The sequence below is a fragment of the Hypomesus transpacificus genome, chromosome 5 (genome assembly GCF_021917145.1).
Source record: "Hypomesus transpacificus isolate Combined female chromosome 5, fHypTra1, whole genome shotgun sequence".
NCBI classification, from domain to species: Eukaryota; Metazoa; Chordata; class Actinopteri; order Osmeriformes; family Osmeridae; genus Hypomesus; species Hypomesus transpacificus.
The window spans coordinates 3,541,718-3,565,706 of NC_061064.1; the positions used below are offsets into that span (position 1 = coordinate 3,541,718).

At 42.5% G+C, this 23,989-nt stretch overlaps 5 protein-coding genes and 1 non-coding gene across 7 annotated transcripts; 3 read left to right on the top strand and 3 right to left on the bottom strand.

Annotated features, from left to right (window-relative positions):
* Positions 1–52: 52 nt before the first annotated feature.
* Positions 53–126, bottom strand: trnat-agu. The gene has a single exon. It is a non-coding gene; the product is annotated as a tRNA-Thr (tRNA).
* A 185-nt stretch (positions 127–311) lies between these two features.
* Positions 312–2,023, bottom strand: LOC124468095 (homeobox protein otx5-B-like). Its single transcript, XM_047020674.1, has 3 exons — positions 1,573–2,023; positions 1,244–1,422; positions 312–1,080 (listed from the first exon to the last, which is right to left on the bottom strand). The coding sequence occupies exons 1-3, from the start codon at positions 1,700–1,702 to the stop codon at positions 418–420; spliced, it is 972 nt and encodes a 323-aa protein (XP_046876630.1). The 5' UTR covers positions 1,703–2,023; the 3' UTR covers positions 312–417.
* Positions 2,024–4,882: 2,859 nt separating this feature from the next.
* Positions 4,883–11,703, top strand: aldh3a2b (aldehyde dehydrogenase 3 family, member A2b). Its single transcript, XM_047020288.1, has 11 exons — positions 4,883–4,994; positions 5,584–5,746; positions 5,995–6,226; positions 7,503–7,588; positions 7,769–7,977; positions 8,737–8,854; positions 8,948–9,089; positions 9,307–9,473; positions 9,785–9,884; positions 10,031–10,269; positions 10,590–11,703. The coding sequence occupies exons 2-11, from the start codon at positions 5,585–5,587 to the stop codon at positions 10,602–10,604; spliced, it is 1,470 nt and encodes a 489-aa protein (XP_046876244.1). The 5' UTR covers positions 4,883–4,994; position 5,584; the 3' UTR covers positions 10,605–11,703.
* A 78-nt stretch (positions 11,704–11,781) lies between these two features.
* ca4c (carbonic anhydrase IV c) lies at positions 11,782–16,961 on the top strand. The gene is made up of 8 exons (XM_047020290.1): positions 11,782–12,097; positions 15,280–15,327; positions 15,563–15,727; positions 15,835–15,980; positions 16,084–16,176; positions 16,329–16,395; positions 16,507–16,670; positions 16,751–16,961. The coding sequence occupies exons 1-8, from the start codon at positions 12,043–12,045 to the stop codon at positions 16,934–16,936; spliced, it is 924 nt and encodes a 307-aa protein (XP_046876246.1). The 5' UTR covers positions 11,782–12,042; the 3' UTR covers positions 16,937–16,961.
* Positions 16,962–17,051: 90 nt separating this feature from the next.
* On the bottom strand, positions 17,052–21,373 carry asl (argininosuccinate lyase). Its single transcript, XM_047020289.1, has 16 exons — positions 21,223–21,373; positions 20,858–21,052; positions 20,240–20,323; positions 20,086–20,142; positions 19,617–19,714; positions 19,323–19,400; positions 19,135–19,212; positions 18,984–19,036; positions 18,818–18,880; positions 18,618–18,732; positions 18,424–18,508; positions 18,266–18,325; positions 18,098–18,181; positions 17,944–18,024; positions 17,731–17,837; positions 17,052–17,589 (listed from the first exon to the last, which is right to left on the bottom strand). Exons 1-16 carry the CDS (start codon positions 21,235–21,237, stop codon positions 17,445–17,447), a joined length of 1,398 nt encoding a protein of 465 aa, XP_046876245.1. The 5' UTR covers positions 21,238–21,373; the 3' UTR covers positions 17,052–17,444.
* Positions 21,374–21,375: 2 nt separating this feature from the next.
* On the top strand, positions 21,376–23,687 carry LOC124467827 (calcitonin gene-related peptide-receptor component protein). Of its 2 annotated transcripts, none has more exons than XM_047020292.1 (6): positions 21,376–21,446; positions 21,828–21,864; positions 21,997–22,095; positions 22,199–22,293; positions 22,783–22,840; positions 23,010–23,687. In XM_047020292.1, the coding sequence occupies exons 1-6, from the start codon at positions 21,439–21,441 to the stop codon at positions 23,154–23,156; spliced, it is 444 nt and encodes a 147-aa protein (XP_046876248.1). In that variant the 5' UTR covers positions 21,376–21,438; the 3' UTR covers positions 23,157–23,687. The 2 variants fall into 2 exon arrangements, with proteins under 2 accessions (XP_046876248.1, XP_046876249.1); XM_047020293.1 differs by having other exon boundaries at positions 21,439–21,518.
* The last annotated feature ends 302 nt before the right edge of the window (positions 23,688–23,989 follow it).

Sequence of the window (23,989 nt, forward strand, 5' to 3'; positions counted from 1 at the left end):
TGTGAATTATTTAAACATGGAAAATTTTGAATCTTGAACTGGAATCCTCAAAAGGCACCGCTGAGATTCGAACTCAGGATCTCCTGTTTACTAGACAGGCGCTTTAACCATCTAAGCCACGGCGCCATATGACGCGAAGGAGGACATTTAAGATTATGAATGAAAAGATCATCAACAATAACTATTCCAAACTGTAGCTATGTAGGCTATTTTACGAAGGCTACGATTTAAACAAAGGTCGAAAAACAATCAAACACAACATCGGTGTTTTGTTTTTTTTACTTTATTTTATATAAATGGCACATCCGATAAATAACATTAACTAAATAAATCTTGAACCATTGGCCCTGGCATTTTACATATAAGATAATAAAGGATTCTCTGCAAATTATAAGTTTTCTGTTGTGAAAAAAACATTTAACCAAGAAGGTAATCAATCAAGTCCGTGGCAACTTCAAAGTCTGAGAAGTTTAGGTTGTCATGGACGTCTTGAAAAAAGTCAAGGTCTTCGGGAGATTCCCCCCGTTGACTTCCTCCTCTTGTTGCATACTGGTACTGTGTTGCCGGGCATTCTGGCACAATCTGCTCAGCTGGACCACAGCTGCTTCCGCACTGTTCCCGAGCATCTTTTGAAGTATCACAAGCTATAATACCTTCTAGAATGTCCCATGTACTGCATGTAGTCGATGAATGACAATACACTGAATCTGGCCGCTGATTGTAGTCCACGGGGAGACCACATGCGTCTTCGGTGGCTAGAGAGCTAAATCCGCATAGGTCCACTGACTGGGCTCCTGGCATGCAGACAGCAGAAAGCTTGGAGGACTGGGGTAGACTTGGTTCGGGGTACTGGGGTGGTGGTGAAGGGTAGCGAAGAGGTAGTGAAGGTTGGCGGGGTGGTAGGGGGTAACGGGGAGGTGGTAAGGGGTAGCTGGTAGGAGAGGGGTAGGAAAGGGGCATGTTGGTGAACATGGTTGGTGTGTAAGAGATCTGTGGAGCTGAGTAGTCTGTCGATGGTTTTGCTGCTTCTGCCGGCTTCTTGCTCTTGAAATAACGCGCACGGCGGTTCTGGAACCATACCTACGGAAAGGGAAAAGTGGTAATGCTAGAGGTTAGAGGTTATTTTAGAGGTTATTTTCTTTGTCCAAAATCAATGCAGTGCTGTTTTTTAAATCCACATTAATAAGAAACTTCCCTGTAAACAGTGTATTGTAGGCCTAGTGGCAATGTTTATCCAACAAACCTGAATCTTGGACTCGGGGAGCCCCGTGAGTGCAGCGAGCGACTCTTTCATTTTGACGTCAGGGTACCGCGTTAGGGAGAAGGCCCTCTCCAGTTCACTTAGTTGCCCTTTACTGAATGTCGTGCGCTTCCTGCGACGCCGGGAGTCTGCCAGAACCCCTCGAAGAGCATCTTGGCGTACTGTGGAAAGACAAAGGTTATAGAACAGTCAATCCACATGGTCAAAATCAAAAAAAAAACGGCCTAAAAATTTGTTGTCACTTGGCCTATTTGCATAGGCCTATAGCATAGTAAAATATGGACTGCAATTCTTTTAAATAAATGCCTTACCAATGCCGGATTCATGTGTGTAATCATTGTTGTTGTTGGTATCCATAAACGAAGTTGTTGACCAGCCTTGTCCCGGGAACAGCGCGTTCATTTCTCCGGCGAATCTCGCACAATCCAACCCAAATGCCATATCTCAGTTGTATCTTCTTTAAAACGGCGTTCACAACAAATTACGCTTATCAAGGCCCCCCTAACACTTCGGTATCCAGGCAGACACAGACTGGCAGGTTTTGTAGTCTGACTTAGGGGTCTTCGTTGTCCCTCCCCTTTCACCCAATAGTTGTGGTTATGAGCCGCCAACGCGTGCCTTTCAAGTGCAACAAAGTCGTTAACTGCTGACCAGGTGAAGACGCCCTTTGATCCCAAACAAGGTGGTAATGGCCCCGTTTAGACCAGACTGCCACCATCGTTCTCACACTGCCAGGTAGCGTAATGACGTCCTCGTGATACATCAGAGAGCGACAGAGATGGGCTGGTTGGGCTGGTAGAGAGAAGCAAGTCTGTCTGCACCACATCCTTTCCTGCCAGACCCAGTTCACCACCTGCTGGGAGAAAAACCTTGGAGGTTTAACATCAGGGATAACGTGTACTGTAAGTGTGAGGTGCAGTCACAAGTAATGCGTGGAGGTGACAGATCAGGCTGCTACCTTCATTTCCTGGTCGGTGTCTTTTCAAAATAGTTGACACATAAAGTCACAGGATGAAGCAGACTAAAATAAGGACACAAGTCTGCCCGGTGCTAGACAAAAGCCCCCGAATGAAAATCAAGTATCCGATTCGTTTTGCGAAACGAAATGTGTTCAATTTACTCCTGGCCTGTTATTTGGGAATTTAATATGATCCTCTGCATCCTACTGTGAGTTAACTAAATGACACAACCATTTGACCACTTACCTGCATTAGGGTGCTCAAAATATGACATCAGTAATCAGATCAACCAACCATAGGCTACTGATCTTCATGTGATAACTGCCATGAAAAATACTATTGAAGCTATGCAAAACTGAAATGAGGGGTGTCCGCATCTTTAGAAATGATGGCCATTATGCCTTCATATATTACGTCAGCATGATTAATCCTGATCTATGGAAGATCATAGGCCTGACAATATGCGCCATATTGGCAACTAATTGCTGGTCATTGTTTTTTAATCCGATGAGCAATGGGGTCGTAGGTCATAACTGGCCGTCAACCGATATAATGACCCCTTTCAGAGTGGGTACATCGAAACCAAAAACATTTGCAGACTACTCGAAACCGCTCATGTGCTGTCATGTCCCTGCAAGTCAATCTTCAATTTGTAACTGTTTAAAACATTGTGTCAGTTACTTTAAAGTAAAGCGTCTAAGAGTGGAATAAATAAAGAATAATATTTATTATTCTCTACAATCTCTTCACGGGGCCCAACATTCTTAGCGGCGTTCCTGATCATATAGGCCTGACTCATTTTAATTTGAGGAAGTCCTAAATGGCGTGGCACAGTATTATCAACTGATCATTGCAGATTGTTTATCTGACCAGTAGATGGCAGTAGTAAAGGTGCCAATGTGGACATTCGACTGTTGACACTGTTAGTAAGTGTTGAATCACAATTTAATTGCTAGTCTGCCAACATGGCTGAACAGGAATGGGTTGTGCTTTACTTCGGGGCTTTTACTTCTGACAATGTTAAACACCAATAATGCAAACATTTGTTTCATTTTGTTCATTTGTTTCTCCCATTTCAGAGAAAGAAAAAAAATGTTTTTGCTAACAAACGTAATATTTATGATGACAACAACAACAACAGCAACATGGAAACACGGTGGATACGTGTTTACAAGGATTAGGTGACTGAGTTAGATGTCAGTTTAACATAAAACTTGATTTACAGAAAGGATCCTGGATGTTGGTGTAACAGCCCGGAGACTGTTAGTAAGATGTGGACATGGGGTGATGGATGATTGGGGTGAGAAGTCATTCCAGATTTACCACATCAAGGATGCCATGTACTCTCTTGAAAACTACTAGCCTTGTTATGTTTAGGGGATGAAATGAGATTTAATCCACTGTTTTTGTCTGAACTGTTGGCCAAATGAAAATGTGGTAATCATAAGAGTGGATGCAGTGTTCATGATTTTTGGTTTACTGCATGACTTTTTGCCTGACAATTAAAATATTAATGGAATATACATGCCCTCCCCAATACACAGTTGACATCACAAAGCATGTTTGTTATTTGTTACTTGTTAGTGTGTGTGCGTGTGTTTGTGTGTGTGTCTCCATCCTGTTTGTCTACCGCTCCCAGGAGTCAAGCTTGACACCCTTGTGTGAATGACCCTTCACTCCTTCAGCAATCCCCCCCCCCCCATCTCAATACACAAACACAAGCCAGCATTTGATGTTGAAGCTATACACATTTCCTGTCACCCATAGTGGTTTTTAGGCCTGCTCTGTGAGAGATGTGGAGGGGCAAACTGTTAGCCCACAGCGCAGGCTTCAGAAGGCCTCTGAGCCTAAGTGTGATTCCTTCTTGTCTTCAGATGACACAGATGGATAGAGACCTGCCTACTGAAGATCTGCCTGAAATAGAATTGAAGGAGAGTGACATGAATTAGACTACACAGCACTACTAGACATTTACAAAAGATTCTCTTAGACCACCCGTTATCCAGTTTGGTCTAATTAAATTACCATCTTACGACACATTGCTTGAAACATCTGTGGCAATATTGGTAACATCATGTCCCTTTATCAACTGCATTTATTGTGGAAGGCTGTATAACACTGAAGACTATTCATAACACCAAGAAACATGAAAAACCAGAGTATTTCACAGTAATAGAGTAATAGTTTACACACCAGAGGTGTGGAATGGTCATGTCTGGCATATCTATTTGTCTGTCTGTCTGTGTCTGTATCAGAGACACAATGATGTAATGACTTGCCCTTTCCTCTCATACCACACAATGTATTCATCTATTTTTGAGTAACTGTCTGTTATTTATTTAATGCAGAATTAAATCAAATCATATCAGTTTAATTTGTATAGCCCTTTTACAAGCAACGTCACAGAGGGCTTTTACAGTAACTAGACCCATTTTGTTGCAATAATTTCAGTACCTACTTTATTCAGGTTCTCATAATCTTGAAAATCTGATTTGGATTGAGAATCTGACTAATATAAATATGTATATATTATATATATCCAAATATACAAAATGTATATTGTTTTACATTACTGTAACAAACTCGTAAAGACGGCATTTCTCCAAACACGATCTCCTATTGACAGTGAGGCCACGCCCTATCCAGGGTTGTAACGGGAGATCGTTATTATGCTCAGTCCGTCACAGATCCTTTCAGCTGCAGCGTGTTCCGCTTTCTACTTTCTGCTAAACATCGATAATACCCCGGTGTGACTCGGAACAACAGCCTGTTAGGTAAGATATGATTGTTTTCCAGTATTACTGAGTTGTAGTACTGATATAACTATATGCATAATTATATTGAAGAAGTTAACAAAACGGACAGAATGTCCGGTTAGCGAAAATGAAATGAAGGTCATGTTGGCTCTCTCTTAGCCTAATCACCGGTGTCTTTCTAATGCAAAACAAAACAAACAAAGATGAAGCTAAGGCAACTAGAAGTTAGTCGCAATCAGGACTATTTAGGCGCAGTTGCATGTCGTAGCCTAAGCTTACAATGTAGGCAATGTTGCCAACATGTCTAAAACAATAAACTACAACAAATGTTGCTGTAATAATGCAACAAAAGTTACGTAAAATGATGTTATTTTAATGAGGGTCCAGCAGGGGGTTGTCAACAATGGGTTATGTAAGTATGTGCAAAATTATATGTTAACAGAATAAGTTGCTAAGAACTGTCTAAAGCCATGCTATGTTGCATAATTTAGGCCAAACAATATCAATGTCAAAGAGAGACTGTGCTATAGTTACCATCATCAAACGTACAATAGACTCTTAACAGCTCAACTGTTCAACTGTTGTTAAGATTTACTTTTGTCTTTAGAATGTCCCGGGAGCAGGTTGCCGTGGAGCGCGCAAGGAGAGCCTTTCTGACAGGCAGATCCAAGCCCCTGGAAAACCGGATAAGACAGCTCAAGAATCTCCAGAGGTTGTTTGTGGAGAGACAAAAAGACATTGCAGATGCAATTAAGAAAGATCTCAATAAAGTGAGTCCCATAGCATATCTGTGTGAGACAAGTGTGTGTGTTGGAGCCAGGTCATTTGTGTTCATACTATAATAATCCTCATTTCCTCTCTGAGACGATACTGCCTTCACCATCCAGACATTTACCTTGAAAATATCTACCTACAGAGAATCATTATACAATCAATCCCAATCTCTTGTCACCTTTTAGATGAAACCACAGGTGCTGGATGTAATGTATTTATTTTGTGTGTTCCTTCAATGCTCCAGAGCGATGTCGGAACCCAGATCTACGAGACCTTGGGGCTTGAGGGGGAGATTGCTCTGGCTGTGAAGAAGCTGGCAGAATGGGCTGCCCCGCGCCCTGTGGAGAAGAACCTGCTGACCATCTCAGACACAGTCTACATCCAACCTGAGCCCCTGGGCGTGGTGCTAATCATCGGGGCCTGGAACTACCCCTGGGCTGTCACCATACAGCCCCTCATAGGAGCCATCGCTGCTGGTAGGAGATCCACCAGAAAAAGAACACTGAATAACAAAGATTTTTAATTTTTTACTCATTTGCAAAATTTGCTACTTTAATCTCCGTTAATCTCCGTTATTCTCTGTTCTTTTATACGTCTCCTCCCCCGTCATATCTTTCTTGGTCTTTCAATCTCGGTATTACATAATATCAACCTTCAGAATACTGTGTCATAGTCAAATATATGAACCCTGGACTTCATTCCTATCAAATCATGGCCATAGGAGGTTCTCTGTGTGTGTGTGTGTGTGTGTGTGTGTGTGTGTGTGTGTGTGTGTGTACGAACTCTGACCGCCATTTCTATCAGTGACTGCACTAAAAGGTCTAAAAGGACTAAAACAAGCTGGTCGTGTATGAACTGCAGATAATCCCAGTCAGATAACCCTCTGATGACATAGACCGCAGTTAGTGAATTATTCACCATGAATTAGAAAGTGCCCTCAGCAGACTACTCAGTTATCTTAAAGCCTTAAGATGCAAGTGCTTCTGTGTCTGTAACCCTACTCCCACCAGAGTTTACCATCACAGTCAGAGGCTTTCACTACACAGCATTTAGCTACCCACATTTTTTTGGGTAGTTCAAATAGTTCAGATTCCATACACTTTAGCAACGTGCCTACAATCTTTTTGGATTAGCACTGAATGGTTTAGCCTACATTTGCGAGGCACTGGCAAATGACATGATAAAACCATTAAAAGTAAAACCATTAAGCTGACTTTGTTAGTGAATGCATTTGGAATGTCTTTCATGTATATCTAGCCTTCATTACATAGCTGTTAACTTGTTACCTCATAACTTGAATGCTGAAATGGTTCTTATGATGTGAAAGGGAGTGTGTGTTTGCATTGGACTGGACTTTTATCTTTTGGCTCTCTGCTTGTCGTCAGCTGCTGGAGGGAGGTTGTGTGTCCAGTAGGTGAGAGGTTCCAGCCTACAGACGGCAGTGTTGTGCAAACTTCACTGCCAGTCAGACTGTGCCACCAAAATTAGTATCCCAGAATACATTTATGCAGATGTTATTATACCTACAATGATTTTATCCCAGAATATGATCCCAAAGCAACTGGATCATTAGTAAGTATCAAGTCATAATTAATAACATAATTATGACAATATTATCTTATCATAACCATATTTAAGTCAATCACACTCGGTTGTCTTTGTTAACTTTTACTTCACTTTTTCCACATAAACATGCTCAGAGATTGGGCTCCATCGTGGTTATTCTCATGGTACTGTTGTTCCTGCTTACAGGCAATGCTGCTGTGGTGAAGCCCTCAGAGGTGTGTGTCCACACCGCCAAGCTCATGGAGGACCTGCTGCCCATATACATTGACAAGGTAACGTATAGGAAACCTGTCTGATTGTCTCTCCGAAGCCTTTACACATGACATCACAACAACGCTATCGTAACGCCTCTACGGCCCTGCCGTCGGATTGGGGTGCGTGTACAGGCACAGACAGCAGCAGGTTAACTGGTGTTTGTGTATTCCTGTGTTCGTTGTGTGTGTGTGTTGTAGGAGCTCTACCCGGTGGTGACCGGTGGCGTACCAGAGACCCAAGAGCTCCTTCGCCAGAGGTTCGATCACATCTTCTACACGGGCAACAGCATGGTGGGCCGCCTGATCATGGAGGCCGCAGCCAAGCACCTGACCCCCGTCACCCTGGAGCTGGGAGGAAAGAGCCCCTGCTACATCGACAAGAACTGTGACATCAGCATGGCGTGCCGGTGAGCACCACGCCGCAGAGCTCTCCTTCTTTGCGTATTGGCTGAGAGGCACAGCGATGTCATTGGACACCAGTGATGGTTAATAGTCGATAGTGTGGTTGGATTTACATTTACATTTACATTTATTCATTTAGCAGACGCTTTTGTCCAAAGCGACTTCCAAGAGAGAGCTTCACAAAGTGCATAGGTCACTGATAATAACAACAAGATAGCCCCACAGCATTGCGGGTAGTCAAAAACAAGAAGTACATATTGTGGACAACCAAAAAATAGTGCTAAAGGGAAGAAACCATAAGAGCATGTAGTTAAACAAGTTAAAATTACACAACATTGATCTCTAAGTGCAGGTGTACCTGTAGGAAAGCAATAAAAATAGGATTAACTAAAAAAAAGAAGAATACAACAGTTTAAATCAGCTACCACTAACCAACAAGAGCAACAGTCTAAGCAAGAGTCATTGTGAACCTTGAGGAAACTAGCGTTGGATTCAGCAAACCATTGGATGAAGCCATCTTGATGCGACAGAATAGAATCGAGCTTTTCTGAATACAGCAATACCGCACACGACTCTTTCTCTTTGTTTCAGAGTTGGCAGATACTACACTTTTGTGATGAAATAATAATGTTCATTTCGCTGACGTTTTGATCCAAAATGCCGTACAGGGAAAAAAGAGCAACATATCAAGCCCTTTCTTGTGCTCATAGTCATCCCATATTTGTCCTCCTCCCTCTCTTGCCTTGTCTCTCTCTGTGCCTCAGGCGTGTTACCTGGGGGAAGTACACTAACTGTGGGCAGACCTGCATAGCCCCAGACTACATCCTGTGTGATCCCAGTATCCAGGATCGGGTGGTGGAGGAGGTCAAGAAGTCCATCAAGGTACAGTCCCCCTAACCACAGGGCCACAGGCAAAGGGACAGTACCATCAGTACTCAGTTATCATAAACTGCCCTGTGTGTTTTATTTTGACAGGCTTTCTACACAGAAGACCCCAAGACCTGTCCTGACTATGGGCGCATTATCAACCAGCGCCACTTCAAGAGGATCTTGGCGATGGCAGAGGACAGTACCATTGCACATGGAGGCGACAACGATGAGTCTGATTGTTACATAGGTACGTAGGTCTTATGGATTAAAAGGTCTTCACTGATAACATTGTTTACTTGGAAAGATAGTGATTACTCGGTTGTGATTTGGATAAAAAATGACATTCTTTCCACCATTAAAACGAATTTCGACTTAATCTGGCACCCTACAAGTTTGTCTCATCACACCTAAAAGAACTGTGCGATGTACTGGATGTTGACCTGTGTTCTATGTTCCCCACTCAGCCCCCACAGTGCTGCGGGATGTGCAGCCAGACTCAAAGGTCATGCAGGAGGAGATTTTTGGTCCTCTGCTTCCTATCGTGACTGTCAGTGGACTAGACGAGGCCATCAGCTTCATCAACCAGAGAGAAAAACCCCTCGCCCTCTATATCTTCTCGCCAGATGACAAGGTGCTACACACACACAAACACACACACACGAACACACACACACTTAGTCCACTGCTACTGTAAACGTGCTGCAGTGTCAGACAGTGACATCTTACATTTAGTCATTTAGCAGACACTCTTTTCCAGAGCGACTTACAGTAAGTACAGGGACATTCCCCCGAGGCAAGAATGGTGAAGTGCCTTGCCCAAGGACACGTCATTTGGGACGGCCGGGAATCGAACTGGCAACCTTCAAATTACTAGCCCAATTCCCTAACCGCTCAGCCAACTGACTCCATTGGGGTGCTTTCTCTCTCTCTGCCTCTGTAAAGGTGATAAAGAAAGTGATAGCAGAGACCTCTAGTGGAGGAGTGCTGGCCAATGACTGTCTGGTGCACTTCTCAGTGAGTGCGCTTCCCTTTGGAGGAGTGGGTGAGTGTCTCTGTAACACAAGCAAACCAGGCCACACACACACACAAAGACACACACTCACACAGACACACGCACACACAGACACACACACACAAAGACACACACACACACACCCTGACCCATGTGCTCTTTGTGGTCCCATGCAGGTAACAGTGGTATGGGCTCGTACCACGGTAAGTTTGGCTTTGACCAGCTGAGTCACCTGCGGGGCTGTCTGATCAAGCAGCTGAAGATGGAGGGGGTCAACGACATGCGCTACCCTCCACACACGCACAAGAAACTAGGCTGGGCCCGGTTCTTCATCCTCAAGAACCCAGACCTGGGCTGGATGGGCCGCATGGCTCTGCTGGCTGTGCTGGCTGTGGTGGCAGCTGTGGTGCTACAGGTAAGTGGTCAGATGGCTGAGCGGTTAGGGAATCGGGCTAGTAATCAGAAGGTTGCCGGTTTGATTCCTGACTAAGTTGCTTTGGATAAGAGCGTCTGTTAAATGAAGAAATGTAGGTGGGGAAGGGAGAAAGAAGGAAGGAGAGAGGCGGAGGGAGGAAACCAAATTTACAATCAGGATTATAAAGATGTAAGGTTAGAGGAGAGTTTGGGGGGAGGAGAGGTGGGTGCACAGTTGGAGAGGTGAAAACAGTGTGATGGTCTATTCGAAGTGATAGGTAAAAGACATTGGTTGGGGGATTTCTGTTTGTATTTTTCCAGAGATTTCTGCTGTGAGGTCACAATGATATACTCCTTTTACCACCGTAATGGAAACCACTAAGGAATGACCATGAACGTCAATAACTTGATGAACTCTATCCCAGATGTGTCTCGATAATGCTGCACCCTTCATCGACTACCTGACAGTGACAGAGGGATTAGGGGACACAGACCCTTTTATATACACCCTCACTTAACCAGATGTATCATTTCAGAAGGAGTAATATAAGCAAACTAAAGATGTATTTAAATGAGATCTTTTAACATGTTTATGGCACTTTAATCAACGTCTTATATTATCAAAAGAAAGAAAAAAAGCCTTAAATGTTCATTTTAAAAACCGTTTTACTACTTTGCTGCTTTCACTCTTGTTAATGAAGTAACCAAGCTGAAATGCCTTGGCAATGTTGTTTACCTGCCTTACACTCTGAAGTCATACAGTTGTTATGCATTCCGTAGTATTCATTTCCAAAAATATTTGAGTTTCTAAGGGTTTTTGCCAATCCTTTTACATTTATAAAGGTATGATCATGAAATGATATTTTACTGGTGGTTCACAACTAAAACTACATGTTTGCAGTTATGCTTTAGTGGATACCAGAGAAGCACAACACGTTTTGTAACCATTCATAACACGGTGAATCAGAAGGCTAGATTGCTTTTGCTTTTTTTTTTATTGCATTTGTTTATTCTCCATGCGTGAATGTGTGTTGGTACATCGTTTTTACTATACTGACTATATTGACACTGTTATGAGGCCTTGTTATGCTTGACTTCAAACACCACATCATCGATCGGTTGAGCAGTCAATTGCAATTTTATTAACTTCCTTTCAAGCCACAGGCCTGACCAGGGATGGAGGAGGGCAGGGACCAATTAAAGGGCTGTTTGCTACTCTTCAACATTCCTATGGCTTAGCCAACTTGACTAACTTACTGATTGTATTCTTTGAGGTAAAGTCAATGAAGCCATTGTATTCATTTCATTTTTTCATTTAAAACTGTGACTGGAAGGAACCAGGCTTTTCCCATTGAATTTCAATTGTTTCAAAAACATGTCACGTGTCATTGATTGACACAAGTTGTAAATCCAATTAAAAGAATTGCCCTTCACATTTAAATGTTGGTCTTTGTACACATGCCAAATAGCATAGTTATACAGCTATAATATGATCTGGTCTACACAGTTACCATTGCAACCCGTGCTGACCTGGGGTTCTGACCACAAGATGTCAATGTTCCTCCTGCTATAGCTATCTAAGCAACAAGTGGAAAGGTCTCCTACAGTACACCTATCACATTCTCTCTCTGTCTCTCTGTCTCTCTCACTCTTGCACTTTATTTCTCACTGTCTCTCTGTCTACCTCCTCATAGGTGTGCATAATTGGTAAATGATTGTGTTGTCTTAGATTGAGGTGCTCTGTGTGTAAGTGCTCTGTGTTTAAGTAAAAGCCATGGGTATCTCTCTGCTTCTCTTCGCACTGCTCTCCATTTTCTCCCACTGCTCAGGTAAGACTAACCACTACAAATACTTTTAATACTTGAATTTGATCAACACTGTGGCCTGTTACATTGCCAGAACCCTTTCCATGTGGTAGACAGATGTATGGAGTAGTCTTTTTGGGGTGGAACATAAGTAGTTTTTTACCATGTAAAGTGTGTTCAACTGCTAAATGGGGGTATATGGAAAAATCTCAAAGTTTGTCAATAAATGCCGGGGGTTGGGAGGCGGGTGGTGGCAGTGGGGTGGCCAAGCTTCTGGCTAAACGTTGCCCCCACCTAGCCCCCCTGGCTACGACAATGTCTGTGATGAACTGATGACACGTTAATTCACCACCTAAATCAGCTCGATGACATTTGTTTCATCTGAGGGCTGTAAGAGACTATTCACCTTAGTTTATTTAATCTGTTAGAGGGAAAGTGACTGACACTGGGTGATTTCATTTTCTTGAGGCACGTTTCAGTTTCTTGTGTTATTATCCTGATACCTGTGTGTTTTGGGCATAACTGGAAAGTCTTAACAGAAAATTGTATTTCCTAAATTTGTTGCTATTTTTGGAGTACCGTAATTCTCACACCACAACCATTCTGAACCAGTCCCAGATGTGAAAATAGACAGGTGCAAGTAGGAACCAAGTAACTTACTACCTGTGTCTGTGCATTGTTCTCCTGATGAGAAAGTCTGCTTCCTTCCAATGGGCTCCTTTGTTAGAAGCACTCAGTGTTGGCGTACACATATGTAATCTTTATGATGGCTTTGGTGCCCAGGACATACAGTACAATCTGTCCCAACAACATCCGAGAGACAATACAAACCCTCTCAACTTTTATCCTTAAAGGGGCAATATCAGAAGGACCAACATGAGGAAATATTATTTATAGGAGGCCTACCACACATTTAATACGTGATTTAGATCAAACTATGTTCATCAGTGACCCCTTCTGCAACTTTTCTCTCTTTCCTCTTCACTGTTATTTACTGAACTGTAAAGTGTCTTGTCCTCTTTCGAGTGTTTGTGTGCCCTCTGGTTAGGCCTTGGTTTGTAAATATGTGCCTGGCTCAGTAGTCTGAGAACTTGTGCCACAGGAACAATGGTTTTGTGAGGTCACTGAACATGTGTGAGGTCACTGAACACTAACCCTAACCCTAATCAAGAGTTTGTGACTGTGTGTGTCAGTTGAAGTGTTGACTCATGCAGAACCCAATCAGATCACATTAAGGCTTAAATAAACATTATTAACATCATTATTTTGTAACTGGGTCACCTGTTCCATCATCTTTGTCTACTGTGACTGGAATGTATGGATGAACATGACACCGCATCTCATTTCTAGTTGGAGTCACTTAAGGTCTCTTGGAAAATGAAAGATATTATTTGTCTTGTTCTCACATACATTGTGTGATTTAGAACCCCAGCCTAAAACAGGCTGGTCAAGTCAGAACACAGATAATATGTATATTTAGTCAATAATCTATCGTTTCTTTGTGTGTGTCTTTTCTGTGTGGAACTGCCATAAACCCTTAAAGGTCATCACGTGTGTTTGTCTGTGTAGGTCAAGAATTATGCTTGCTGACTAGGAGAATGAGCTGTGGTTATCAGAGCATGGTCAAATAGTTCCTATAAATAAGTAATAGTGTCAGTTAATAACTGTAGAAACAAAAGGTTGTTCTGCCAAGGTCAGGGCCGTAACTACCATTGAGGACACCGAGGTCGTGTCCTCGGTATTTTTTTTCGTATTTCTGTTTATTTTTTTGCTTAAATCGTGGTATATAAACTCAAAACAAATTACACGTGAAACTGACTGCAGGACGATGATCTTGGTCTCCCACAAACCGTAACGTGATTTTATACTTGAAGAGCCGAGTAGCTCAAGAGTTTGGACATACGTGCTGCGCGTCATCAACAAAACGTACTGTCGTTATGGTAACCACCAAACACAAGTCGGACGCTGATGTTACCGCCATAGACATACCGCTACTGTTAGTGAATAGCCTATGTTAGTTACAGTCACTGGAAGAGGAGCGCAGCAAACTAAACATGTAGCTAGGTTAAGAGAAGTTTAAGTGGCAGATGACTGTGAGAAGAAAGATTCATTTTCATGTGGAAATATTTGTATTGCAGCAGCGTACTACTCAGATAAGGAAACATCAAATCAAAGTTTGGTTAACTCCGTCAGTACCGGTTGTCAATCAATTTCCACCGGTTGAATCAACATTCATTTTGCGATTGATATGTGATTGATGTGACTGATTGAAAATGAAATTCAGTGGCAATTGGGAAATATCAAACTGACTCGCTATCGCTCGGTCGATACGTTCCAGCCTCAGTTTGATACAGTATTTCCCGGCATGACCGAACGGTCGAGGTTAGTAAGTAGTTTATTATATGGCAATTTTAGATTCTTTTCATTTTGTAAACGAAAATAAATGGTACCTTTAGGCTAATTGTAGCTAGCTCTCAAGTCTTCTCACGGTGTGTTTCATGTGTTGCCAAGCAACTCATTACTTTTGATAGAAAGCGGACAACATGGTTCTGCTAAAATTGCTTTAATTTCATCACAAAATAACGACACAAGTGATTCAAAGAGTCTGGTCTTCATCATCACTTTCGATGACAAAGCTTTTCAGCATCATCTGGATAGTAAAACTCAGCAGCTGACTCTCGATATCGCTCATTTTTAAGCTGACGTCAGAGGGCAATACGGATCCGTATTGACCGGCGAGGAGGGCAATACGCGGCTGGGGTGACTACCCATTATCCAATCAGAACGCTTGTACCGTCGTTGCCATATAATAATAATTTTTAAAAAATTGTGGTAACTTGCCCTTACTTCATGAGTCCCATAAAGGTCCTTCAAAAAGCCTCAGAATGCCCCATGTTTACCTCAAAATTTCAAAAGCTCCACACCGCCCCATACTCAAAAGTCATAATGATGATGTTTTTGCTCCTTAAGACTCAATAAGAGAAAATGGCCATATTTAAATAATGTAATTAAAAAAAATTCCGGGGGAGCATGCCCCACGAGCCCGCCTAGAAGTCCTGACTCATGACCTCAGTATTTTTTGGGCCCTGCGTACGGCCCTGGCCAAGGTGGACCTGTGACAGTTAACCCCACGTATTTTTTTTAAACGCCTGTGAATATACTTTGTGCAAGTTCAACTGAAAGTATACGGTGTCCTTCTGTTCTAGCTCAGTGGTGTTACCAGACCCAGTACTCCTGTGATGACAGATGCAAAGGTAAACAAAGACCTAAAAAAGAGAGAAGTGTAACTCAAACCCTAACACACTGAAGAGCCCACTTAAACACAAAAGAGCTCTTCTCCACAATGGAGCTCACTCAGATATCCTCTCATGTACATTAACGTTCTAGAATCTACACTGTCCCTCAGAACCTGGGCTTGCACCAGGGTTCTATTCCAATCAAAAGCCCCGATGTCAGCAAATGGATTCAGAGGTGAACATGTTGTTTCAGACCCCAGCCGCTGGTCAGAGCAATTCCCAAGCTGTGGAGGGGATCGGCAGTCACCAATTAACATTGTGACCAGCCGTGTGCAGCCCAATAGCAGCCTCGCACCCTTCCATTTCCATGCATACAATGGTACCTTTAACCTCTCTGCAGAGAACAAAGGACACTCTGGTGAGAATGCAAAGAAAACCTGAGACAAGTAAAGAATTATGTTCGCGTTGACTTGCCTGGGAAATATGAATACGAGCCTTGTAGAATGAATCTTTCTGCTCTCCTAGTTCACTTCGACCTACCTGGGAAGGTGCAGGTGAGTGGAGGGGGCTTGCCGGATCGGTACCGGGCAGTCCAGTTCCATCTCCATTGGGGTATGGAAGGAGGACCTGGGTCAGAGCACACCATAGATGGAGAGAGGTATCCCATGGAGGTATGAGGACCTGAAGCGATAAGTCTCTTTTGGGACTTTAAGTCTCTTTTCATAGAATATTTCATTTTTTCCAAGGCATTACTTAATGTCTGTTTCTCTGTAGCTGCACATTGTCCACGTCAAAGAAATCTACGCTTCTCTGGAGGAGGCAGCGCACGATCCCTCGGGCGTGGTGGTGCTCGCCTTCTTATTCGAGGTCCAGTAGCGAGCTTGATGTCATGGTCTCCGGCAGGCTCCCTGCTTTGCTGTTGTCCTTTTCCTTTCGACCTGTAACATCACATGTAAAAACTCCCATCTTAAGAAGCTTTTGTTGGGTTCAATTTCAGCTGTATCTCGTCTTCTCTCCAGGAGTCCAGTGATGATCAACCTCACATCAACACACTGATTGAGGCACTAGGGAAAGTCAGGCAAAATGGTACCTGCTCAATGACAGGCTGTACACAACACGCTCTAGTCTTAGACTTCATCTTCAGTTTATAGGATTACATAGCATTGACAACCCCTCCTGTCCCTTCTTCTGTTTCAGGAACCAGTAGCCTTGTCACAGGGTTCCGACTCAGTGACATCATACCGTGCTCTAAAAAACTCCACAGTTACTATCGCTACGTGGGCTCCATGACGACACCAGGCTGTGATCAGGCAGTGGTCTGGACTCTGTTTCACCAGACCCTCCTCATTAGCCACAGCCAGGTATGAAATGACACTAAAACACACCCACTATGACCCCCACCCCCTTCTCTCCCTAACCCTATCTTCCATTTCACTCTCAGCTGGTGTCTGTAGCCCAGCAGTGTCAGTTCTGGACCGGCCAGTCAATGCATGGAATCTTCCGGCCTGTCCAGCGGCTGAACGGCCGGACTGTGTACAGGTCGAGTGCCAGCCTTGCTGTACCTCTTCTGAGCAGCACCGGCCTGTGTGTTTTGTGTGTTCTGTGTGTACTGGGGGTTCTCTACTGAGATGGAAGCTAACCTGATAAAAAGTACTCTAGTCCTCAACCTTAAAACTTCACTAAGAAGTCTGACTGTAGGTTAATGGGATGATTGTCTGTGAGGCACTTTGTTCTTTCTTATTTAACATTTTTAATTCGCTGCATGAAGGGCAAAACAAAGGCTTGTGTATACAATATTTATCCAATCAATACAAAACACACTTTTTAAATGTGATAATGGCCTGTGTTTTACATTATATTAAATCAATAGCAATTGTTTTCCAAGATGTATGATTGTATGAAAAAATAACTTTTTGAAATAGTTTCTTTTAACGATCATGGCAAGGCACAAAACTGACCCATTTGTTTTTTTATAAATTCAACAAGCATTCCAGGAGGCAAATATGGTTTTAAAATCAGTAACATTCAATTTTTACACATCCAACCCTTTGATTGTTGCCTGTAACAGTTCTGATGCATTTTCTAATGTTCAGAAGGAGTGATTATGTTTGTCTGAAGGGAGTGATGAACAGAGGTTACTGTGATTGGCTCTTCAGCCAGGCCCTCATGTGTTCTATCTGGGCACTGACGCTACTCTTGGCTGTACCACCGGGGGCACTGTACTGCTCCACACTGCTGCCATAGTCCCACACCGAGGAGACGTCACTGTCAAACAGAGGACTGAAGAGAGCACAGAAGGATTTTAGACAGAAGAGATGGAAAACCAGAAGACCCAATGTGAAATTAGGTGGGAGCTTCAACATTCATACTCAATATGTTTGACTATGTGTGTGTGTGAGCACGCATGTGTGTGTTAGTCACCTGGCAGTGAGCAGGTCGTCCAGAGAAAGTTGGTTCAGAGGGATATTTTTGGATTCGGCAAGAAACACAGCTTTACCAGAGACACCATGAGCCTCTCTGAACGGCATCTGACAAGCAGATACAACTAAATTGGTACACAGAGAACTACTAAACCCATTACAGCTAAATGACTTACTCCACACTGAACAGACACAGACACACACAATCACTTACTCCCTTTCTGACGAGGTAGTAGGCCAGATCAGTAGCCAACATGTCAGGGCTGAGGGCAGCTTCCATCATGCTCTGGTTGATCTGAAACAGGAAACAGGAAGTGGTCATAAACATAACTTTATTCCAATTCCAATCTCTCTTAGGAGTGTCTTACCTTGAGGGTGGACATGACACCTGTAGTCACCTGTAACACAGCATGAACTGTGTCATAGCAGTCAAACATAGCCTCCTTATCCTCCTGAGAAAGAGAGAGAGATCAAACAACAAGACCCTTGCATGCATACACAAAGGGACAAGCCTTCGGTTGTTTAAACCTTTGAACCTGTAGGTCTTTGTTGTATGTGCTAGGAAGGCCCTTCAGTGTCATCATAAATCCAGCACACTGCAAAATACAGATAGGCAAAGGTAGGGTCAGCAAAGAAACCTTCATTGTGTACAGTTTTATGAATTTGCCAAGTTGCAATTCAGCAGGGATCTTACTCTGCCAAAGACACGACCAGCTTTACTTCTAATCAGCTCCAGACTGTCTGCATTCTTCTTCTGTGGCATTAGACTGCTGCCTGTACTACACACAACAGACACACACACAAAATTACAGAATTTAAATATAAAACATAAAGACAGTTAAAAACCCTAAATTAAAATACAGTCTCACACACACACACACACACTACCTGTAGGCATCAGAGAGGGTGACGAAGGAGAACTCCTTGGTGCTGTAAAGCATCAGGTCCTCTGCCATCTTACTGAGGTGGGTGAGACACAGAGACGCCCAAAACAGGAACTCAGCTGGAGAAAATAGACAGACATGTTAAGACAGCTCCCAATGCAACCACACTGCATCTATTGGTATACGGTGAAGAAATTACCATACCAACAAAATCTCTCTGCCCAGTAGCATCCATGCTATTAATGCTGATGTCATCAAAGGCCAGCTCTAATGGGCAGACAAGGGGGAGTTAAGTGCCAAGATCTATTACAGAAAACTAATTCTAGATCAGCAGACCTCAGGACTCAAGAGTCTTGCTCTCTAGCCTCACCTTTGCGAAGCAGCTCCCTGTCAATGTTAAATGGTGTCCCAGCTATGGCCCCACTGGGAAACAAGGAATCACAACAGAGTATGAGTTTGATTGTGTGTGTGGTTGTGTGAGTGATCATTACTACATACCATGAGAGCATACTGATGGATACCTTCCCAGAGGAAGTACATTGACTCGTCTACTTATCTCCTGGAGCTGCTCAACATCTCTGCTCAAAGCCACTGCATGACTAGAGGGAATAAAATACAATTTAAAACATTTATTCAAAAACAACTATAAATTTAAGACTCCTATGGATACAATGTCATACTAAGAGGTATGGATAATGAGAGAGGCTACCTCAGAATCCAGTGGCTCCATCTGATTGGCTGAGCCCTCTGCATGTGGGTGTATCCAGGAAACAGCACCTCAATCTCCCTGAGATAAAGAAGTGCATGAGGGAGGGTGTGTGTGGTGTGTACGTGTGTATTTGTGCATGTATACGTGAGTGTGTGTATGGTGTGTATTTGTGCATGTATAAGTGAGTGTGTGTATGTGTGTGGTGTGTATGTGTATGGTGTGTATTTGTGCATGTATAAGTGAGTGTGTGTATGTGTGTGGTGTGTATTTGTGCACGTGTGTACGCATGTTTACACTGCTGCTCTCTCCACCATGGTGGTGATCAGCTGGAGGGCGTTGGCCTTCAGAGTGAAGATTGCATCTCTAAGCCACAGCCTCATGTCCGTCACCACCTGCTCAACCAATAAAAGCAACACACACTGACTCAAAAGTATCATTCCAGGGAAGTCCTTCCAGCATGCACTAGAAGAATCAGAATCAGAAGTATTTTATTCGCCATGAATGTTTGCACAAACAAGGAATTTACTTTGGCAGGGAGGTGCATACATTGAACATATAGTAATATTGAAACTTAAATATGTGGACTAACTATACAAAAGGAGCAAAGTCTAGCTAATACTAAGGGGGGTCTAGCTAATACTAAGGGGAATAAAAAATAAAATATAATAATTACAATCTAACCTAAATATGATACATCTCTCAAACTTCAAACTCAACCATTTATGGGAAATAATTCGGCCTTCGAAAGAATAGTGAGACCCACCTGATCATTTCTACTTCTTCCAGTGTGAAGCTTTCCAGCTGGCTCACCAATCAGCTCCTAAGGGAAACAATATCATGCAGATTGCACACACTCAGATCATGTGCATCTAACTGAGTCGACAGTTTTTTGTTGACAGAAGTGAATGCTAGCCTACCTTCAATCGGCGCTCATTTGCTGTGTGAATGTCTTCATCCCCTGGTTTGACCTGAAACACTCCTTTAGACCATTCCTCGTGAATCTAAAACACACACACACACACGCACACACAATTAATAGGGAAAAGCAGTGCAGCATCAATACCTTTACACAATGTTAGAAAATATGACTCAAGTATCAGAAATTGTGATCTGGACAACCATTGCTCTGTTGTGCTAATATAAATGCTTGTGTTTCAATTCAGTAGTTGAGCAGTATAGGGTTTGAAGCTGTGCAACTGAAATTGTTATTTTGTATTTGGCATCTGAACTATCACATGACTCTATTGTCAGACGCATAGCACAGAAGTAAAATGGAATTCTGCACCGAGGCAAATTGTTTTGTCGTCGCCTATTAACCAAGTCACTTCCGCGTGGAATATTACACATATATTTTTAGTCTTCTCTCACGCACTTGGGTTTCAGCACAGGAAAACTTGAATTTAACGTCTTGACCTGAAGTCATGTGGCACAGACGTTTAGGTTTAAAAAATGTCTTAGCCTACTCAGCAACAGGTTAAATCATTGTCAATGCTTTAAATGCTACATAGTTCGCTTTAACTGTCGATTCTGTTCACCTTGTCCATGCCCTGAAGGATGTGATTCATGTCTTCCAAGCTGACCAGTTTGGCTCTCTCAAGTGCTCTCACATACGCCTTGCTGCCGCGGATATCTGCGTCCCACATTCGCTGGTCATATGCGATAGATGCGTTGAACTTCTCCATTATTGGGTCAATGTCTCCCACAAACCGACCACCCCATAGTTTGTTTCCCTGGGAGATGCAGAAATTACGTCTTTATTGTTCAGATATCATCTAGCTTGAACACTGAACTGAGTCCAGCTGACATATTACTGGCCAGCTGACACGCTATATAAACAAAACACAGACATACACAAATACACGTGGAAAATTAAAGAAATTGTGTTGTGACTCCATCTTACCTCAACATTTGCCATGATCCCACTGTATGCAGTAAAAAGCCCAACAAGTAGAAAAAGACACAGCTGTGCTGATTTTCTTAATCGTTAACCCGTCAAGTGAAGCCTGAACGGGTTCTGTCAATGGTTATGGTGGGTTGGCTAGGAACCAAATCGCGGGAGGAAAGATTTTCTACCCGGACTTACTCTGTACCGAACTCAGACGCAGTGTCTGGCAAAATGGAAGTGTAAGAATGATATAGATCTAGTTGTTTTATTATTTCTAAAGATCAAAAGTTACTTACACGTCATTAATAAATGTAAACATTTTATCTCACTTAGAGTCCACTGTTTTATTGTTTGTAAATATATGAGCATCAGGCTCAAGTAATGCTAGTTACAGCTCAGATTCCCTGGCAGTAGCTGACGTTAGCTTAAAAGACATTAAACGCTTACACTACAAGCATTGTGGGTGTAAATAGCTAGTGCTAGTAACTGTAGCTAGCTGTGTTTTTAGGTCTAAGTGTGACTATAAGTCTAATGTGTGACTTGATCACAATAATACCTACTCAGTCTTACAAATTTGTTGTCGATTTTGTATGACATTATCTCTGTTTGCCTTGTAATAGGAAGGATGCCAACGCTGCTATGCTAAGCAACTATGAAGTAAGTGTTCTTCCTTGTCTGTTCGTCAATATGTCCATGGTCTGGTCATCCCTTGTGTTTGTGTTACCAAGAATGCTACTGTGTTATTATGCAAGATTGACCTCTTGCTCAATCTCTCTCTCTCACTCTCAGGTGTTTCAGCTACTGACGGATTTAAAGGAGCAAAGAAAAGACAGCGGTAAAAATAAACACAGCACTGGGCAACAGAACCTCAACACAATCATGTATGAGGTTAGTAACTCATTGTTGTCAGACAACCCACAAACATTTGAATTCTGATAGGTGTTCCCAGTCATAGTTTCCATTACTGCCTTGTGTGTATGTCTCCTCTTAGACGCTGAAGTACTTATCCAAGACACCATGCAGCAGACAGAGCCCAAAGATCATGAAGGATTTTCTCACCACCATGATGCCCCATAAACTTACCAAGTAAATTAGATTGGACAATAAGTACATTTGAGTGGCACAAAAGCAAATTTACGTACAGCCGTGGTCAAAAGTATTGGGAGCGACATACATTTTGTGTTTGCAAATCTTACTGGGCCATGGCATAAAATGACTGCTAACATAATTTCAGTTAGTTATATCATCAGCACAGGGGAAAGTGTAAACTAGATTTAGCCAGGTGAAATCACAATCATTCTAAATGGATTTTAAGAGCAGTAGGACTGCTATAAAAGAGGGGGATATTTGCATATGTTGAACATTTTCACCCCAAAAAAGCCAAAAAAATATGAAATGTGCCTTATTGTATTCCAGTATTCTATAGCAACATGAAAACATTTTCCTCAAATACTGAACCAGTAAACTTTGCAAAACACAACAGTTGTCATTTCCAAAACTTATGACCACGACTGTATATGTGAGCGCATGCATGCATCGCGTTGCCCAGTTACCAATTTCTCTGTTTGATGTCAGGGCTGAGAAGCTCCAACTCCTGAACCATAGACCACAAACAGCAGTAGAGATACAGCTGGTAAGGACCCACTGTTGTCTATCCTCTTATTTTCCTCCCTTTCTCCTCTAGGGTATTTGCTAGTTGGTCTCTGTGGGGAGTGTTTCATGTTTACATTTTTATTACAGTTTGATATAATATTGTAAGCATTTTCACTTACAATTTTTTTGTGTATGGGTTTTTCTTTCAGATGGTTGAGGAGAGTGAAGAACGCTTGTCAGAGGACCAGATTGAGGAGCTTATTCAGAAAGTTACTAAGGTCCTCCCTGGTGACCCGGAGCAAGAAGGCAGTGCCCCCGCAGATGCACAAGAAATGGATGGGGGCACCAGCCAGTAAGAATGTAGACATGGGAAAAGGGAGGATACAGTGTCTCACCACAGTCCTGATGAACACACAAGCCTTGCATTCATCATAATTTTTCACTTCAGATACTATGTTGGGAGAGGCAGGTTAAAAAGGTTTACTGAACATGACGACAGTATCTATAGATTATTTGTAGGATCAGTTTAAGTCCTAAACCCACACTCCTTCTGTGCTGTTCATATCTTGGTGGATATAAGGTATGGAGGTGGAGATTAAACTGGAGCAGTCATCTGAACCAATAGTGCAACAATATAAATGAGGACTGCATTTTCTTTGAAGATGGGATGAGCTGAACATAAGAGGTTCTATTGAGCTGACTGATCTTAGGACCTGAGATCATGTTTTCTCTGAAAATATGGATACTAGGATGCACAGGGCATGTTGACAACGATACATAAGACTATACCTGTACTGTACCTGCATGATCCTGCAGTGTCCTATGTAGGCCTATAGATGGCTTCAAGTGTTTTACAAACTGCAGAATAAAAAGGTTCTAAAAAGGTTCTTAATTTCAATGTCAAGTATTTCCCTTTTATGAAACTTGAATTGTGCAAACCTGACTTCCTCTACAGTTCTGTTGTAATTCTACTAAAATTGCCACATGTCTGCAGGAATCTCACAATTTTGCAAATGTAATGCTGATTAACACCAGTGGTTCGGATAGTATATTCTTAATTTTATTTAAAAAAAAATCGTAATCGCCCTATGAAGTGGGGAATGGCTAGTGTATATTTCTGTCATTGTGGTTATACAATTTAATCTGCTCAGCAATCGGAAGTGTTGAGTTGGGTTTACTGAACGCAAAA

Coding starts and splice junctions, on each gene's coding strand:
- LOC124468095 (XM_047020674.1), bottom strand. CDS start 1,702: ATGGCATTTGGGTTGGATTGTGCGAGATTCGCCGGAGAAATGAACGCG. Junction 1,423..1,572: donor CACACATGAATCCGGCATTG/GTAAGGCATTTA, acceptor GTCTTTCCACAG/TACGCCAAGATGCTCTTCGA. Junction 1,081..1,243: donor TCCCCGAGTCCAAGATTCAG/GTTTGTTGGATA, acceptor CCCTTTCCGTAG/GTATGGTTCCAGAACCGCCG.
- aldh3a2b (XM_047020288.1), top strand. CDS start 5,585: ATGTCCCGGGAGCAGGTTGCCGTGGAGCGCGCAAGGAGAGCCTTTCTG. Junction 5,747..5,994: donor TTAAGAAAGATCTCAATAAA/GTGAGTCCCATA, acceptor TCAATGCTCCAG/AGCGATGTCGGAACCCAGAT. Junction 9,090..9,306: donor TGAGTCTGATTGTTACATAG/GTACGTAGGTCT, acceptor TTCCCCACTCAG/CCCCCACAGTGCTGCGGGAT.
- ca4c (XM_047020290.1), top strand. CDS start 12,043: ATGGGTATCTCTCTGCTTCTCTTCGCACTGCTCTCCATTTTCTCCCAC. Junction 15,728..15,834: donor AGAGAACAAAGGACACTCTG/GTGAGAATGCAA, acceptor CTGCTCTCCTAG/TTCACTTCGACCTACCTGGG. Junction 16,177..16,328: donor TGCTCGCCTTCTTATTCGAG/GTCCAGTAGCGA, acceptor TCTTCTCTCCAG/GAGTCCAGTGATGATCAACC.
- asl (XM_047020289.1), bottom strand. Junction 20,143..20,239: donor CAAATGAGCGCCGATTGAAG/GTAGGCTAGCAT, acceptor TGTTTCCCTTAG/GAGCTGATTGGTGAGCCAGC. Junction 19,037..19,134: donor AATGTACTTCCTCTGGGAAG/GTATCCATCAGT, acceptor CTTGTTTCCCAG/TGGGGCCATAGCTGGGACAC.
- LOC124467827 (XM_047020292.1), top strand. Junction 22,294..22,782: donor ATGCCCCATAAACTTACCAA/GTAAATTAGATT, acceptor GTTTGATGTCAG/GGCTGAGAAGCTCCAACTCC. Junction 22,841..23,009: donor CAGCAGTAGAGATACAGCTG/GTAAGGACCCAC, acceptor TTTTTCTTTCAG/ATGGTTGAGGAGAGTGAAGA.